The sequence below is a fragment of the Talpa occidentalis genome, unplaced genomic scaffold, assembly GCF_014898055.3.
Source record: "Talpa occidentalis isolate TD23 unplaced genomic scaffold, MPIMG_talOcc4v2.1 talOcc4.9, whole genome shotgun sequence".
Classification (NCBI taxonomy): Eukaryota; Metazoa; Chordata; class Mammalia; order Eulipotyphla; family Talpidae; genus Talpa; species Talpa occidentalis.
This window is the reverse complement of record NW_023605305.1, coordinates 64,051,982-64,068,663: the sequence shown is the minus strand read 5'-3', so window position 1 is coordinate 64,068,663 and position 16,682 is coordinate 64,051,982. Positions and strand designations below refer to the sequence as shown.

General features: G+C 44.6%; 1 protein-coding gene across 1 annotated transcript in view; it reads right to left on the bottom strand.

The window, feature by feature from the left end:
- The window catches only part of C8B (complement C8 beta chain), a 40,850-nt gene extending 37,794 nt beyond the window's left edge, over positions 1 to 3,056 (bottom strand). The window contains exons 1-2 of the mRNA XM_054691540.1: positions 3,014 to 3,056; positions 2,238 to 2,373 (exon numbers count right to left, since the gene is read on the bottom strand). Coding sequence (XP_054547515.1) covers positions 2,238 to 2,373; positions 3,014 to 3,056 — 179 coding nt within the window. The remainder of the gene's footprint in view (positions 1 to 2,237; positions 2,374 to 3,013) is intronic.
- Positions 3,057 to 16,682: the final 13,626 nt, after the last annotated feature.

The following is a 16,682-nucleotide window of genomic DNA, read 5'->3' as shown; positions in this document are numbered from 1 at the left end:
AAGTCAGCCATTTGGTTCCATAGTAATTTGAAGAAAGCTGTTGATATTATTTTATCAGATGCATGCAAATTGCTTCAAGAGATGTTCCCTATTCAACAGACACATGAAAAAGAGACGGTCAGCATTGTGTGGCTTTCCATTCCCTGTCATATTACTGATCAGGGAAGTGGCTGTAACCATCACTTACCTGGAGCCAGGCACACTAAGCCAAGCTAGGGCAGCACAGAAAACCAGCTCCGCAGGCATCCTCCGAGTCCTGGTCCCAGGTAGCTTCATTTTCCCTCTGTGACAGGAGAACTGGCTGAGACTCCTAGATCTATGCAAATCCTGCACAGTCAGTGCTATGGTCAGCTTCTGTCTCCATAGAGCAAACAGATCCTTCCACCAAGTAAACAGAAAGCCACCAATGGCTGGGAATCTCTTAGACTTTGCACAGACAGAAAATTTACCTGTGACTCTGACTGTGACTCTGGAAACCAGTCCCAAGGATGGAGAACTCTGCAACAACTTTGTGTTGATACATCTGTAACCAACAGAGTTTTGGGTAAGTAGCCAAGGGGATAGGCAATGACTGTGGGTCCCCAGGTCTCTACTGCCTGGATTCAAGTCCTTATTGGCTTTGCCACTTACTGGCTTTACAATCTTGGGCAAGTTACTTTTGCTCTCTGCCCACATTTCCTCACTTACAAAATGGTGAGGATTGAATACATTATGATAAGTAAAGTGCTCAGAACAGTCCATTCGGAGCACTCAAACCTGTGAGCTTTTAATACTAAGTGGAGTACAGGATTTGGAGTCAGATAAGCCAGGCTTCCAATTCTACTTCCAATTGTGACTCTTTCTAGCTATGTGATTTTGAGCAAATTGGAAAGAAGTTGCAGAGCTCTAGATCCCATCTATGTTAATTCCAATTCTCTGTGTATGGTTCTCCACTGTGTGGCCTGGGACACCTCTCTGAGCCATTTCCTTATCTATGGAACAAAGGTCATCATAGTCTCACCTCACAGGACTATTGTGAAGATGAAATAAACCCAGACATTTAAAACATTTTGAACAGGGCCTCCCTGGTGGCCTAGGGGTTAAGTCTCAGCACTATCAGTGGCCTAAGTTCAATCCCTGGCCAGGGAGCTGATCCACATGATGCAGCAGGCCTCTCCTGTCTTGCTCGTTGCTCCCCTCAGCAGTGTATTTCAGTCAATCTCTCTGTTCTGCTCCCCACTCTGTCTCTGGTGAATCCTCTCACTCCCTACACCTCTGGCTCACACCCCAGTTCTTCTATGCAAATAAATAAAAATGAAATTAAAAAGTAAGTAAATTAAAAAAAAACAAAACAGTTTGAACAGTACCAGACACATACTATGGGCTCTCTCTATAACAGAGCTGATGCTCTTATTGGCAGTCTCTTGTTCTGTTTCTGCATAGGTAAAATTCAAGTACTACGCCTATCTATCAGCCAGAGTAGAGAAAGTCAGTTAAGATACTAAATGAGAAAATGTTCACCAATAAGTGTTATAAAAAGGTTAACTATAAGCAAATAATTATCCAAGTATATGTTGTAATTATATAATGTGGGTTGACATCACTGTATTTGGGGGGAAATAGACAGCCTCCCAGACTTTGTCAGCAAGGAGAGTGTAGTAGACAATTGCTATTGGGCAGCTTTAACAGTTGTCTGCACTACTTGCTAGTGATCTGCAAGAGCCATGAGAGAGAAAAGCTCCTGTTCAAGACACACCTTTGCCCTTCACCTCTCCACCCCCACATCAAAGGTCAGAAGAGGGCCACTGTCTTTCCTTCAGGGTGGAGCTCAGCAAAGGCAGGTACTGCTCATGTATGATAAGTTGAACTTGTTTTATTTGAGCCTAGGTGCATTCTTCACCCTCATCTTCTCATTATTCTGAAAACAGCACTGATTACTTTGCCATTTGTATGTGGCCTGGTCATTAAACGGGATTAAAGGCGATTGTTACACTAAGTCTCTCTTGAAACGGCATCATCCAAGTCACTGTGATACCTCTTTAATTTCCAGATGGCCTGTGCCCATAGGTGGGACAAATGTCTTCATCTCTTCAGTTTCAGCATGGATACAGAGTGTCAGCCCAATTCCCAGCATGGGGAGCGTACCTATTCTGCCTGTGGTGAGGAGCATGGACATGTGGTATGCAAAAGCACAGTGCAAACTCAAAGAAAACATGCAATTGGCCAAATCAACAAATTAAAGTCCAAACTGCACTAACCTGGTATTTATGAAACCAATTTGAGGTCCATTAAGGACTATCTGGAGGTGGCAGGTGACTGTCCTGTGGCTGTTGACATTGAAGGTGTACGTGAGCGGTCTTGGAGGGGAAAGGCAACAGGTAACTTGAAGGTAGGCTAGAGAGAACACAGACTGCATTTAATTTAATTAAACCTGCTACTCATTTCTCTAACACTATTTTCTTATCAGCAAAATGGGGGTAACAATCCATTAATACCTATTTCTTAAGGCTGCTTTAGGTTTGAATGTTTTACGTATGAAACATTAAGCTCTTAACCCACTTCCCGACATTGGCTAGAGAACCCTTGAGTCCAGCTTTCTCCCCATCTTGCCATGTCTGCCGGAGCAACTAGAACTGAAAATGGAAATAAAGAAGAGAAGGGAGGGGACAGATGGACAGTCACAGAGGGCTGTAGGCCCTTCACATTAATTGTGCCCAGGACACAGAATGCAAGCACTGTTGTCACACCCTCTGTGTGCATTCCTGTTATCATCAGCCCAAGCACAGGCACCAGCTCACTACTGTCCCAAAGGATGCAGTGACCTGAACTTTGACACAATTGATTGCGGTAGTTAATCATTTGTAAACAAGCAGAAAATTGTGTTTCAAGAAAGATCCATGTCCCCTCTCGTGTCATTCTGCATTTAAGGGAAGTCACATTTGTACAAAACTGGGTTCCCCTTCTGGGCCCTCAATCTGATGGCCTCCTGGAGGAATCTGGAAGGCAGTGCAGGAAGGAATCATTGCTATCTCACCTCTAGATTTTTGTGCACGCTGTTCCCTCTGCCCAGAATACATGCCGTTTGGTTAAATATGATTCTTTCTTTATTTTCAGACTAAATGTCAAGAAAGTCCTCAAGAAAGCCCTACCAATTGACTCTCCTGGGGTTCTTGGGTTCCAGGTTCCAACAGTTCCCCTGGAATTCCAACTTCATAGTGCCCCCTAGTGGTATCAGGTATGTTCACCTGAGGTCCGACCAGGAGGAAGGCTAACCTCAGGCTGCAGTGATAATAATACACATTTTTTTTCACAGACAGTTCTTAGTAATTTAACATTTTTTCCCCTACACCTTCTTGTTTGACCTAGACAATAAACCAAGAAACTAAGTATCAACTTGCATGCCTGCGATGGGGTTCCATAGCTGCTAAGTATTAAATCTCTATTCAGCTTTTTTTTTTCTTCAACTCCCAAACTCTTCTTTTTGTATTTTGTAATTACTCTCCTCTCAGGAAGTTCCAGAACTTATTTAGGTCTAGCAAAATTATTATATCTCATCATTCCTCTGGTCTAGAAGTGTAGTCTAAAGGACAAAAACCATGAACAATGTTTTTAAATCCATCATGTATCTGTAGGCCTTTAAATTGTACATAGGAATTTGTAACTCTAGATCTCCATTAACAGTTTGTAGTTTTCCCAGCCTTTGAGAGCCCACCATCAATGCCATAGGTCTTTGATTTTTATTATGGCCGCACACTTCAGCTCCTGGTACCTATTTTTGTATTAGGCTTTACTCCATCACAGCTAATCCCTCGAATTAGTAGCTTAAAACAATAGTCATGTATTAGCTCACAAGTTCTTGGTCATCAAGTAGTTCAGGGATGAGTTGGGTGTCATGCAGGGCTTGCCTGGGTTCACTCACGTGATCTCAGTGAGCTGGTGGGTCAGCAGGGGGCTGGCTGACACGGGATGGCCTTATCACCTGCTGATGATCCATTCTGTATGTAGGTGCTGGCTGATTGTGGATGTGATGGGGTAACTGGGCCAGGTGTCTCCAACAGAATAATTTAGACTTCTTCATGGTGACCTCCTGGTTCTGAAAGGCAGAAGGATGGATGAGCCCCAATGCACAAGTCCTTTTTAAGATTCTGCTAGCATTAAGTTCCTTGATGTCCCACTGGCATTAGCACTCATAAAGCCCCCATTCAAGAGATAGGACCCACATGGTACCTGTTGATAGGGGGAGAAGCAGACTCACTTTGTAAAGGGGTGTGCAGACACGGTTGGAAGGAATTTGTGGACATTTTGCAATTTACCACAGACAAGTGCCACTTTCTTGCTGAAGCAGTTAGAAGTAAATATGTCTCTTCCATTTCTTTCTTCTCCTATCCTAGGAATATGGAAGCATTTGTTGAGAACATAGATTCTTTCTGGTAGAAAAATACTTACTGAGTGGAGGCCAGCCCCTGCTGACTCACAAGGACTGTATATGAGTAAGAATTAAACTTGTGCTATGTCATTGTGATTTTATGGTTTATATGTTACTGCAGCTACCTTATTCTGACTAATATACTCTTATGTTATATACAAAATGTGATGAATATGTTCATTTTTCTGGGGGAAAGTCCATAGCTTTCCCCAGATTCTCAAAAGAGTTTTAGATTCAAAAGAGGTAAATATAAGACAAAAATAAAACAAAAAATTCCCCCAAGAGATATTTGTTTCAGCTCACAAAATTATCTGTGGTCCCTTTAAAGGTAGTGCGGGTGTAATCTAGAGTATTTGGGGAGTCAGAGAGACCGAGATCAGCCTTTCATTGCCTCCCCCCGTCATTTATTAGTTAATAGCCTGGTCAAGTCCCTTTAGCCCTTAATTTAAAATGCAGGCTCATTGAAAGATTGTTTCAATAATCATTTGTTGAGAGCCTCCTAGAAGCAAGGCACAATGCTAGGTGCCTGGCTATAAAGATGAATACGAACTAGACTTTCTCTATGAGAATGACAACCTGGTGAACAGAGGGACACAGGACCATCAGGGCATTGTAATGATGAGAGCACCATATAATTTATGCGTGTGTATGTGTGTGTGTGTGTGTATGTGTGCGTGTGTGTGGTCATTGGTAAAAATTTCTCAGAAGTGATTTTTGAGCCAGTCCTGAAGGGGTGAAGAGGAATTAGCAAATCAAAGAACCCCAAGGGCATGTGACATGTGACAGGGCATGTGACATTACAGGGAGAAAGGCCAGCGTCATCAAGATACACAGATGAAAAATCCACAGGGCTGAGGGAATTTGGCATTGCCAGAGCAGAGTTTGGCATGGGTAGGGGAAAGAAGTGAAACTGGAGAGGCAGGCAGGAGCCATAGCATGTACAGCCTGATGGGCAGTGCTGATGATATGGATTTTATCCTAAGTGCAAGGGGGAGCTATTGAAGGGTGTTAGGAGGGCAGGGAGGGGGCAGCTTTCTTTGTGAGAGAGATTACCCTTGCTGCAGTGTAGAGAATGGATCAGAGGGAGGCAAATTGGAGCAGAGAGACTGGTTAGGAGGCTGTTATAATAGTCCACGGAGAATGATGAAGGCCTGAATTAGGGCGGCGGCAGTGGGAATGGAGAGGAGGCATAAACATAATATCTGTCTTCTGTTGTAGAGAGAAGAAATAACACACTATTTGTGAAGGGCTTTATAAACTATGCAGTTTCTCACAAAGGTAGGATTATGATGACTGAGATTATGGCTGCTTATGAAGGAGGGAGTATTAAGTGGCAGGCTCCAAGCTCGCTGTTCCGAGCAGCACGGCTCCAGGCCACACACATTACCTTCGTTGTCACCCCCAGCCCTGGGATTAAAGGGCACAGTTTTGTCCACCTTAAGGGAGTGTCCTCTTCCAGGCTCACCTTCCCTGGATCCTGGAGGGCAGGCTTTGCCCACTTTTTTGGTTCTAGACATTGGATTGGTGTCTGGCAAGCCCTGATGTCTGAGGATTTCACGATAGGCTTTCCCCCAGGTCTGGGGAGCTGATGTTAGCAGACCTCCGTGCTAACATCAGGGGGGTGAGGGGGCCGTGTCCATCGGGTCTCCTTATCCAGGACTGCAGTATTATCTCCACTGTGGCTCTAATTGCACCAGGGAGAAGTGTGGGTGGGCTGAGTGGACAAAGAGGTCTTTGGAGGAATAATTGGGGAAAAGCAAAACCCAGACAAGAAATAGAAATGGCTCTATTCCCAACTAGAAAAATAAGAAGGGGGTGGGGGGAGCGAGCCAGTAAAATTAATTGAACCTCATTCTTTTGTGGCAGAGAATATCTGTTCATGGGTCCTTCCTGCCCACCCCCTTTCCACATTTCCCTTCCTCTGAAGCACCCAGCTACACTACAGTTTTTGGCTCCTTTTATGATTATTCTTGGTCTTGTGGCTAAGGTCACATGGGAGACAGGGATGCGTGCCAGTTTATGCTGCCCCATAAAAGCCTTCCATGTGTCATCCCACACTCCCTCTTTTCCTCATCTGCCAGCTGGATGTGGATCCCAAGATGACCTTGGATCCTGGCAGCCTGGGTTCCTTCATGACCCAGAGCTGGATTCCCCTCCTCTCAGCTGATTAGGCTATGCATGAGTAATAAATAGACTTCTATTTAGCTACTGAGATTTTGGTGATTTTCTGTTACAGTGACTAGTGTTATCTAAACTGATAGAACTCCTTCCCAAAATTTCCTCTGTAATATGGGATAGGCAGCATTCTCAGGAAAAGGGTCATAGTTTGAAAACAAGTAAGTAGCCAGGGTCGATGACATAGCCCTAGTGGCAGAAAGGCAGCGTTTATTTAGCAGAGAAGACTCATTGTGTATTCCAGGATTTTGATTATTCTTCATTTATACATATCTGAGAATTCTGTGTCCTCTGTGTATGTCTGTTTATAAAGTACCAATGGGGCACGTCTCTGTAGACACACACAGGTGTCTTGTTCTACTGTAGAGAGTCTATAAAATATAGAAGCATATTTCTCTCTGGTTTTAATTCAGGAGGAATAGATACAGGACACTAAGAGCAAGTCAGTGCAGGAAAATATAAGTGAACCATGAACAGCTGATCAGTACTGATGATGGTTGAGACCAGGTGGACAGAAGATTCAGCATGGGCACATTGCTTGGATCCTGACCATTGACCAGAGTGCGGATGAGGGAGGACTCAACAGAACATGTGAGAAGAAGAGGTAAAGAGGAAATATTAGAAGTATACAGTAGGTCATGACAATAATATAAACTATATTTTTCCTGGAAAGGATGTAGGGAAAGAGGAGCCTTAACACACTGTTGGAGGCAACATAAACTTGGTGGAGCCATTTCGGAAAGTGGTCTGGACTTACCTTACAACAAAATTAAAAGAGTAAATACCATATGACCCAGCAATCCCACTCCTGGGCATATATCCAAAGAATGTGAAAACATTAACTCAAAAAACTATATGCTGGGCCTCCCTGGTGGCGCAGGCGGTTTAGCGCCATACTGTGAAGCTGTCCGCAGCCTCTGCAGTACAGGTTCGATCCTGGCTGGCCAGGGAGAATCCCACATGGCGAAGCAGACCTCTCCTGGCTGTTCTGTTCCCCGCTCTGTCTCAGGTGAATCTTCTCACCCTCCCATGCAGCTGGCCTGTACCCCAGTTCTCGTATAAAAATAAATAAATCTTAAAAAAAAATCTATATGCTGTACAATGTTTAATGCAGCACTGTTTGCAATACCAGGGACATGGAAGCATCCTAAATGGCTACTGATGCAAGAAGATGAACTATACTACTATGATGAGTTACACTTCTATGGAATACTCCTTAGCCATAAAGAGATGAAATATTGCCATTTATAGCAACGTGGAAGAACATTCAAGGGGTTAAATGGAGTAAAGCAAGTTAGAATGACAAATACTGGATAAGTACAGAGTGCATGATTTGATAAGTAAAATACTTATAAAAACAGTGGACATTAATAAATGAATGAGGTTTCTGAGGTTAAGAGAGAAGGAGGAGGAAGAAAGGGTCAAAGGAATGTAACAGTTGGAGGACAAAAGGGTATGTTTTCAGTGGTATCCCCAAATCAGAGAAAGACTTTCAAACATAGATCATAAAACAATAGTGTCTTCAATATTCACTGGTGGGCAAGCTGGAGGGCTTATAGGTCACCCAAGTTCTCAGGGTCTAAACATAATTATATATTTAATACTGGAGTATAGTACATCAAGTTTTCTATTTTGGGCACTTTTTTTGTTTTTCAAAATCAGGATATCTTACTGACCTTGTGATGCCCACTGACATTGCTGGCACAGGCAATGAAACAGCTCAAATTCAACTCGGAGCAATACATTCTTGCAATGTTTTCATACCAAGGTATAGGTAATTTTTTTTTAATAAAACAATAAGAATACTCACTTTATATTCCAGGTATTCCCAGGAATGCTAGAAATGTGTGCAGAGGGAAAATGGGACTCCACCTGGCAATATGCCAGGAAACTAATTACCTAGTGGACTTTAAACAACTCAATGGATGAAGTAGTTGCATTGATTTTCTGGATTAACGGTGGTAAATGGTAAAATATAAGCCACCTTTTTGATCTGTTCATTCACTTACGACTGGATCAAGCTCAAACTCCTTAGCCTGGCAAATGGATGATTTCTTAATCTGCAAAGCTCAGCTACTCTGACCTTCACATCAATTCATTTATTCATTCAAAAACATATATTTGCAAGGTCTACCATGCATAGAATCCTGTGCTAACGTGGAAGATGCAGTAGTAACTCCCACAACTGGATCCTTGCCCACACAGAGATTCCAGTTTCACAGAGGAAATAAACTCTAATAATTGCACATAACTTGAGTAACTGTACATAATAAAAACATGTGCTTTCTGATGTCATTAGAGTGGGGACTGGAGGACTTCTGAATTACTGCTGTTATGTGGTGTCACCCAATGTTCCTGATCTCTGGTGTAGCCATGGAGAACTACCCCAAAGCCTAAAACATCAATTGTTCTGGTAGCTCAGGGCTTCCAAGAGCATAAAAACAGAAGCAGCTAGACCTTCTTAAGGTTGTAGCCTGAAACGGGTGCAGCGCTTCTTCCATCACATTCTACAGGTTAAAGTGAGACACAGGGCCAGTCCAGACTCAATACGGGAGGGGGGTGTGAGTACAGGGAGTGTTAGCTGATTGGGAAGGACCTTTGGAGACCAATGCCTATCAAGGAGGTAGCACTGTTTGAAGATGAGATTGCTTTTTTTTTTTTTTTTAAACACAAATCTTAATCACGAAGAGTCTAAAAGTATCTTCCTTTTTTTAGTCACTGATGCCAGAGGCAGGTGGAGCTTTTAATTGGAGAGACAGTTACGCCCCAGTAACACCCACCCCAGGGTTTGTCCTTGCCAGCCTCACAGGAGAACCAGGGGATCTCTGACTTCGAGGCTTGGCATGGACTTTGAGAATTGGTGTAAAGGCCAAGAGCTTTCTTCAAAGGGCTTTAAGGGCACTGATACATGGAAATGATGCACCCAGAGACTGAGCATGAGAGGGGAGAGCAGGGGCACTCCAAAGAGATTCAGCAGATTTTACAAGCAACGCAGAACAAAGAGACCTGGTCCCAGCTGCACTGAGATGATCCCCTTACCCGAGCAAGACATCCAATCTGACAGCAGAAGCCCAGCCCAGCATTCCCATGGTGCACTGCACATGTTTTGTTTAATTGTGCAGTCAACAAACACAGGACACTTGGCCCCCGTCTTTCCTCCATGCTAGGAGACCAGGCACTACAGTCAGGGTGTCTGCTTGGGAAGTCCATCTCTTGCAACTGCTGGATAAGTGGCCTTGTGTAGGTGACTTGGCTCAGGTGGAGGGGACATGATGGCCTATGGTGGTCGGTGTGGTATGCTGACAAGCATCTGAAGAGGTATGACTGACCCTATGCCTCTGAGTCATGTATGTGCTACAGCCAAGTTTACCTTGGTAAAAAATAATGCAACTCAGAAAGTTACTTGACTGTAACAGAATGCTGAAAGGTCTTACGCAGTGCCATAAAGAGGAGGGAGGGGGGCCTCCATAAGTGTTAGCTTTTGTTTTTGATTTATTTATTTGTTATTACTTCTCTTTATCAACTGAAGTACCGTCGGCTTTTTCACATTATATAGGTTTCAGGTGTACATGATAAATCAACATCTGTCTAACTATGAATACTATTATTGATGTCATTCTGGCTGTTAATTTCATACTTTTCAATTTATGCAGTCCCTCCAGCTAGACTGCTGACTTGGATGGGTGTCTGGAGCTGTGCACTGATGTGAAACCGTTGGCACCTGAGTGCCCAAAGCCAGAAGAGAATAGCACCCTCTTTTCAGGAGGGAACATTAATATCTGTCCAGGTGCAGCCAGGACCCAGCCCCACAGCCCTGGAGGGAGGCCTGGCCTAGTGAGTGTGGCCACCTGCACAGCGTCGATAAACAGCAGAGTCTGAGTCAAGGCCAAGTCCTCTGGGTATCTAAGTCATGCTGACTGACCAACTCATGGTTGGCTGTGATTGTCTGATATACAAACATGATATTTTAGGACTCTTGTGTGACTATAATCCTGATTTTTGTTCAAAGTATCACTGCAAGTTTCTGCTATCTTGAATGCATGTGTATATCAGCTCTGGACCACGTTGGAGTCACTGCATTTGCCAAGGTCTGCCATCGCTCCCCCTCGCAGGCTTTCTTTCCCCTGGCAATGGACACCATCTCCGTATGTGAGACAGGCCTGGGGAAATAAGCTGTCTCCTGAGAGAGGCACCATGCAGCAGAGTGTAAGGGCACAAATAGTAAGCCTGCTGCGTGGTGTAGAAGTAAGCGTCGAGTCTGTTTAGGCTGCCACATTAAAGGCCAGAATGGCTTAGACAACAGAAATGTTTGTTTTACATTCTGGAGGCTGGGAAGTCCAAAGTAAGGCCTTCAGCAGATACAGAGTCTTTTGCCCAGGGCCTTGCCTGGTGGAAGGAGATGGAGCTCAGTGGTCTCTCTTGTGAGGGCAATAGAAAGGCTCCGCCCTCAGGACCAGTCACCTCTCAAAAGCTCCACCTCCATATCACACCAGGGATTACGATTCAACCTATGAATTTCAAAGGGATCCAAACATTCAGTCTATTAGCAATGGACTTCTGCACTTACTAAGCTATACTTCTCGTTTTCCTGTCTGAAAATGTGATACTCAGCTCATGTGAAGGCTGATAAGTTGACACACAAAACAGAGAGCAACGTGTGGCTCTCGAAAAGTACATTTATAAGCATTAGCTTTAGTAATAATATTCAGCTTCTCTATCAATGACTGTGGTTTACCCCAATTCTCAGGCCCCCCTTCACTGGACCGTGACTCTGAACTCTGGGACTGTCACAGTTCTGGGGGCTGGGAAGTTCAGGGTCAAGTCCAAGGACAAGTGTGCAAAGGGCCAGAGAGGTGACCTGTCCCAGATGAAGAGTTCCACCTGGTGCCTAGAACTGGGCATCAAGCCCAGGTGTGAGACTCTTCAATGAGGTGGAACCATGTGTGAAGAAAAGTCCTGGGGCTCACATTAGAGAATGGGGTTCACTCCCATCCCTCCAATTTGCACACCACCTGTGTGTGTCCTTGGCAAGTCACACCTCCCTTCTGAGTCTCAGGCTCCCACTTGTGCATTAAGTATGACACTGACTGTGGATGGGGCCCTGAGCACTTCAGGGCCAGCCTAAGTGTCCAGGCCAAACCTCAGACTTTGGGCCTAAAATACCCACTGGAACACTCACTGGAACACTCACCTTCCCCAGGGAGCGCCAGGTGTCCATTCCCAGGTGAGCAGAGAGAATAAATCCTCCAAGGAGGATGCACTGCTTTGAGCTTTCAGTCTTGGCCCCAGTCCCACAGGTGTCTCGGAGAGCTGGCATTCTTGAAATGCTGAATAAGAACGACAGGGATAATGACCATCACAGCACAGGGATAATCACAGCAAGTTTAAAACAGGGCTTTATATTGACCACAAATAGGTATAATCACGGGCTCCCCACGGGGCTGCTTAGCCTATCATTTTTTCCAAACAGCTCTGACCCAATTTCAGAAAGAGAAATTCTGCAGAACTTTGGGAGAAGGAAGAGTGCCCTTACTTTGCTCCCCACTCTGTGTTCTCAGGATGCCAGTTTCTGGATGCCAGGAAGGTGCCCGAGCCAGGGAGGCCGTGGCCAAGCCCGGGCCGAGGCCGCCTTGCCAAGCTTCTTGTCAATACCTGTTGACATTTCCCTGAGTGATCGTTCCAGGCGCTCAGTCTATTTCTTCATATCGTTGGATGGATTACGGGGGCTCTATTGATTTTGTGGTTTCATGTGTGAAAGATCTAATCTTAATCCTCCGTTGTTCATTTTCTTTAACCTTTTAATAACATGATAGGGAGGCGACCCATCAGAATGGGAATTGTTTCTGAGGCATGTTGTCATAAATACATGGCACAGGCAGTTTTATTTTCTGGGAGTAGACATATTTTTTGAAATAATAATGATAAAATTTGGATGGCGTGTTGCAGGTTACAAAGCACTTTCCCATATCAACTCATTTAATACAGATGACAATCCTGATAGGTAGGAGTTATTTTATTTACTTGGATTTATTTATTCTGTGAGTCTTTCCACAACATGAATTTTTATTATTATCCACTGCATCACAGATCAGGGGCCTGCATTGCTCAAGGTCACACAGCTTTTGAAAACAGGTTTTCAGTCAGGGTGATCTGCACTCAAATCCTGGGACCGCTGGGTCGTCACCACATAACCTTGGACAAGGAGATGATAGTGCAGGGTTCATTTCCCTACCAACACCACGGGATGAGAACACCTCTTTGGGATTTTGTAAGGATTGAAGATTATGTGGGCAAATCATGTGCACAGTACCTGTCGCCAAGGAGAGGATCTATCAACCTTCCCCATTATAATTTAAATAATAAGAATTATTATTTGATAAATGTAAGGATTTGAGCCAAGGACTTTTGGTCAAACCCCAGTTATCCTTTTCTGGAGAGAAAATAGAATCTGGTTTATTTCTTTCCTCTCTCTCTCCCTCACTCTCCCTCCTTTCCTTAACTTTTAAACCAGTGAATGACAATAAGCTAACAGCTCTTTAGCTGATCACCTGGAGGTCTCTGAATGCTGGAGGAGAACAAGAACCATCTGACAGGCGGCAAGTTCCCTGGGCTCCTTCTGGAGCAGGAGTTCAGCAGAGGTCTGGACACAGCTCAGGGTGGTGCTATTCTGGATGCTGGAGGCATATTTCCCACCTGTGTCCTGCGTAAGGAAGGCTGAGGAGGCCTGTGGATGTTCTCACCAAACTTGGAGAAGTTATAAGGATCATGAACTTGAGCCAAAGAAGCAGAAATTAGGGACTTATTCCACATTCTGCCAATCATCAGTCCTGAGACTGTGAGAAAGTAATTTCCTTTACCCAAGCCTCAGAACTCTCATCTTTAAATGAGCACCTTCACTGTTAATTTGGGCTTTTCTGCCTGCATTTAGCTGGAAACCACAAAGATTATTTAAATTCCACCCTCTCCCTATATATTTTTTTTAAAAGATTTATTTATTTATCATACAAGAAGTGGGGTATAAGCCAGAGGTGCGGGGAGTGAGAGGATTCACCAGAGACAGAGTGGAGAGCAGAACAGGCAGATTGACTGAAATACACTGCTGAGGGGAGCAGTGGGCGAGTCAGGAGAGGTCTGCTGTGCCATGTGGGTATCTCCCCAGCCGGGGATAGAACTCGTGCCGCAGTGGCTGTCAATAGCTTCACAGGTTGTGCCTTAACCCCTTGTGGCACCAGGGAGGCCCTCTCCCTATATTTCTAATCTCAGAAAAGAGGGTGGGAAGGAGAAGGGAGCAGGAGAGGAATGCATGAAGAAAAGACCATGTCCTTCATCTTGCTATCCTGAATTCTTGTTGGGAAGTCCTATTAAGACTCGGCTTTGCTGGCAAAAATGCTATAACCCTGTCAAGAGTCTTTACTGTTCACTCACTCATTCAGTGTAGACTTGGGCTATTTCAGAACACCAAATGTGGCATTACATTTATCATCCAACCTCTTTGACAAAATTAATAATTGGGGATCAGAGAGGTAGGGTAACTTACCCAAAACTACCCAATTCTGAAGAAGAAGAGCTACAAGTCAACTCTGGCTTCTCTCACCCAGTCCTGTGCCTTTCTTTCAATCCTGTGTGTTCAGTAAACTCTAGGCCCTCACCTACCATGTGCTAGAAGCTGACACCTCCTATGTTCTAGGAGTTATATTGTGTGGAGAGAAGAGGAATGATGCTCTCAAGGGGATTCAGTCCAATAGGAAGGTGAAGAAATTTGTCCACAGCATTTAACCACCATTAAGATGGAGCCACACTGAGGCATTCACAGAGATTGTGAATGCAGAGACTTTTGCAAGCCTCCTGGCATCCCTTCAGAACGCTGCTCTGTGCTAACCTGTTCTGCACTGCCCGCCCTCATATTGAACCCTTCACTCTTGCTTCCTGCTGCTGACAACTGCTTCCATCCACGCTGTGGCACCCTCACGCCTGTTTTGGAGCCTCTCTTCCTCCTGGTGACCCATTGGGACGGTGCTCAGTCTTTCACGATATGCAGGCTCTTCTCTGCCTGCTGCTCTCTTTCTAGGTTGAGATTCCCTGCTCTTTTTTCCAGCCCCACCAGACTCCAAGGCTACCCTCATTAATTCTTCAGGCTCGTCTGAGCATCCAGAAAGAAATTAACTTGAACCTGGCACAAACACAGAGATGCTTCCACAGATCAACTTACATTGTGCCTCTGGCACATTGGTTTTCTTTTACAGAAGAATCAATCTTACACACATCTTTCTTCATATGGTGGCTTCCATGGCACCGTGTGGTTTGCAAATGATAGCAACATTTGTAAAATCCAATTTTTACTCTACCTAAAACACCATCAGCATAAAGCATGGGCGGCTTTCTAGAATATTATTTTTGAATATGCTCATGTCGAATTTGATAAACCCCCTCCTCATGATCCATAAGCCAGATGTTTCCACTGAGATAACATGGCATTATTAGTGGAAAATATCTTGCATTAATGTAAAAGGCAGTAGCTAAACTCTTCCCATCAGGGGAATATGGAAAGACCTGGGAAAGGTGTCATAGCCATTCACGACCCAGGAGCTTCCTGAGAGCCAGGTAGGCCCCAGGGGAAAATGATAGGACAGTCACCTCACCCTCATGCTTCCTGGGAAGATGGAGTAGTGAAAAAGCAAGGAATCTGGAAGCTGTCAGTCAGGGTTCAAACTCTGGCTGTGTGGTTTATTTGGAGAGGGTATTTATTGTCCCTGAATCCTTTTTTCCCCAATAAAATGTGAGACTACTCATCTCATAGGGCTATTGTGAGAAGAAAAAAAAAAAAAAAAAACAACACCCCAAACCAAGAATGTAGCTATGCTAAGCTGCACAAAATACCAACTTCTATTAAAGAAAAAAAGACCTGGTGGTAAGGGGCTTGGTGAGAAGGCAGAAACATGAATGGTGGAGATAATGAATGAGCTGGCTAAGGGATGGGCTCAGCCATTTGTGGTGAGCAGGAGGAAGGGGCTGATGGTCACCGACCAAATAACCATGTCTGAGGAGGGCAGACAGCTGGTTCCAAGCATCCCAGAGTGGTCATTTCTGGGAGTCTGAGGTTTGACTTGAAGCAGCACTCCATCCTAACTAAGATGATCTAGCTTCCTAGGGAGAAGCAAGGACATGATTTGAGAAATTGGGTCAGAATTGGCAGGCACCCTGGGCAGGACTCCAGTCTCCTCATGCTGGAATAGACATTGAATCCTGGCACTAAATCTGATGCTGGGATTGGGTGCTCACACCAGGGCCCAAAAGGCAGGCAGTGGCTCCCAAAGGAGACCCACTCTGAGTGGGATGGCAGAGACAGCTCCATACTTCACCTGCCAGTGGGGACAGGGCTGCTTGATAATAAACTACCACAGTGCTGAGCAGGGCAGTGCTGATTCCGGCTGGTGAAGATGAAGCCTGTGTCTCCTGAATCTTATAGGACAAAATGAGAGCCCATCAAGGCTTCTGGATCTCTAAGGAGGAGAGTCAGCAACTGCTCTTAGCCTAACTTTATGGTGAAATTCCAGAAATTTTGCCATTTATGATTTTAATTCCTTCTTACTCGTTTGGAAGCCTGATGGAAATATTAGACTTGTGCAGACTTATTTCTGCAGTAACAGGGAGCCATGGAAAGTTTTAGAGTAACAGAGTACATGGATTGAACTCTGTTTAGAAATATTTGTTAGACACTGTTTAAGAGGAAAGACAAGGAGACCACTTAGGAGGTTTGTCCAGCAGTGGGAGAGGATGGAGGAGGGGATAGAAAGGTGTGTGGGGTCGAGATGGGTTACAGCATTCCCCTGTAGAGACCAGGCGATGGACGGCACTCCCAGCTATTCCTGGGGGTGTGTAAAGCTGAGAGAGAGCAGCTGCTTACCTGTTTGAATCAGTTCTGCTGATGCCATGTCCTCTTGTTTTAACCCAGCACATATTGCCGCTGTCTCCAAATCACCTCCCATGGTTCAAAAGATCCTTTTCATTCTAATTGAAGAGTCAACCTGAGTTGAGTCAGATTCTGGCTGTGAATCTCAGCCCTTTCAACCATTACTTGCATGATTTGTGTGCTTTCTCCTTA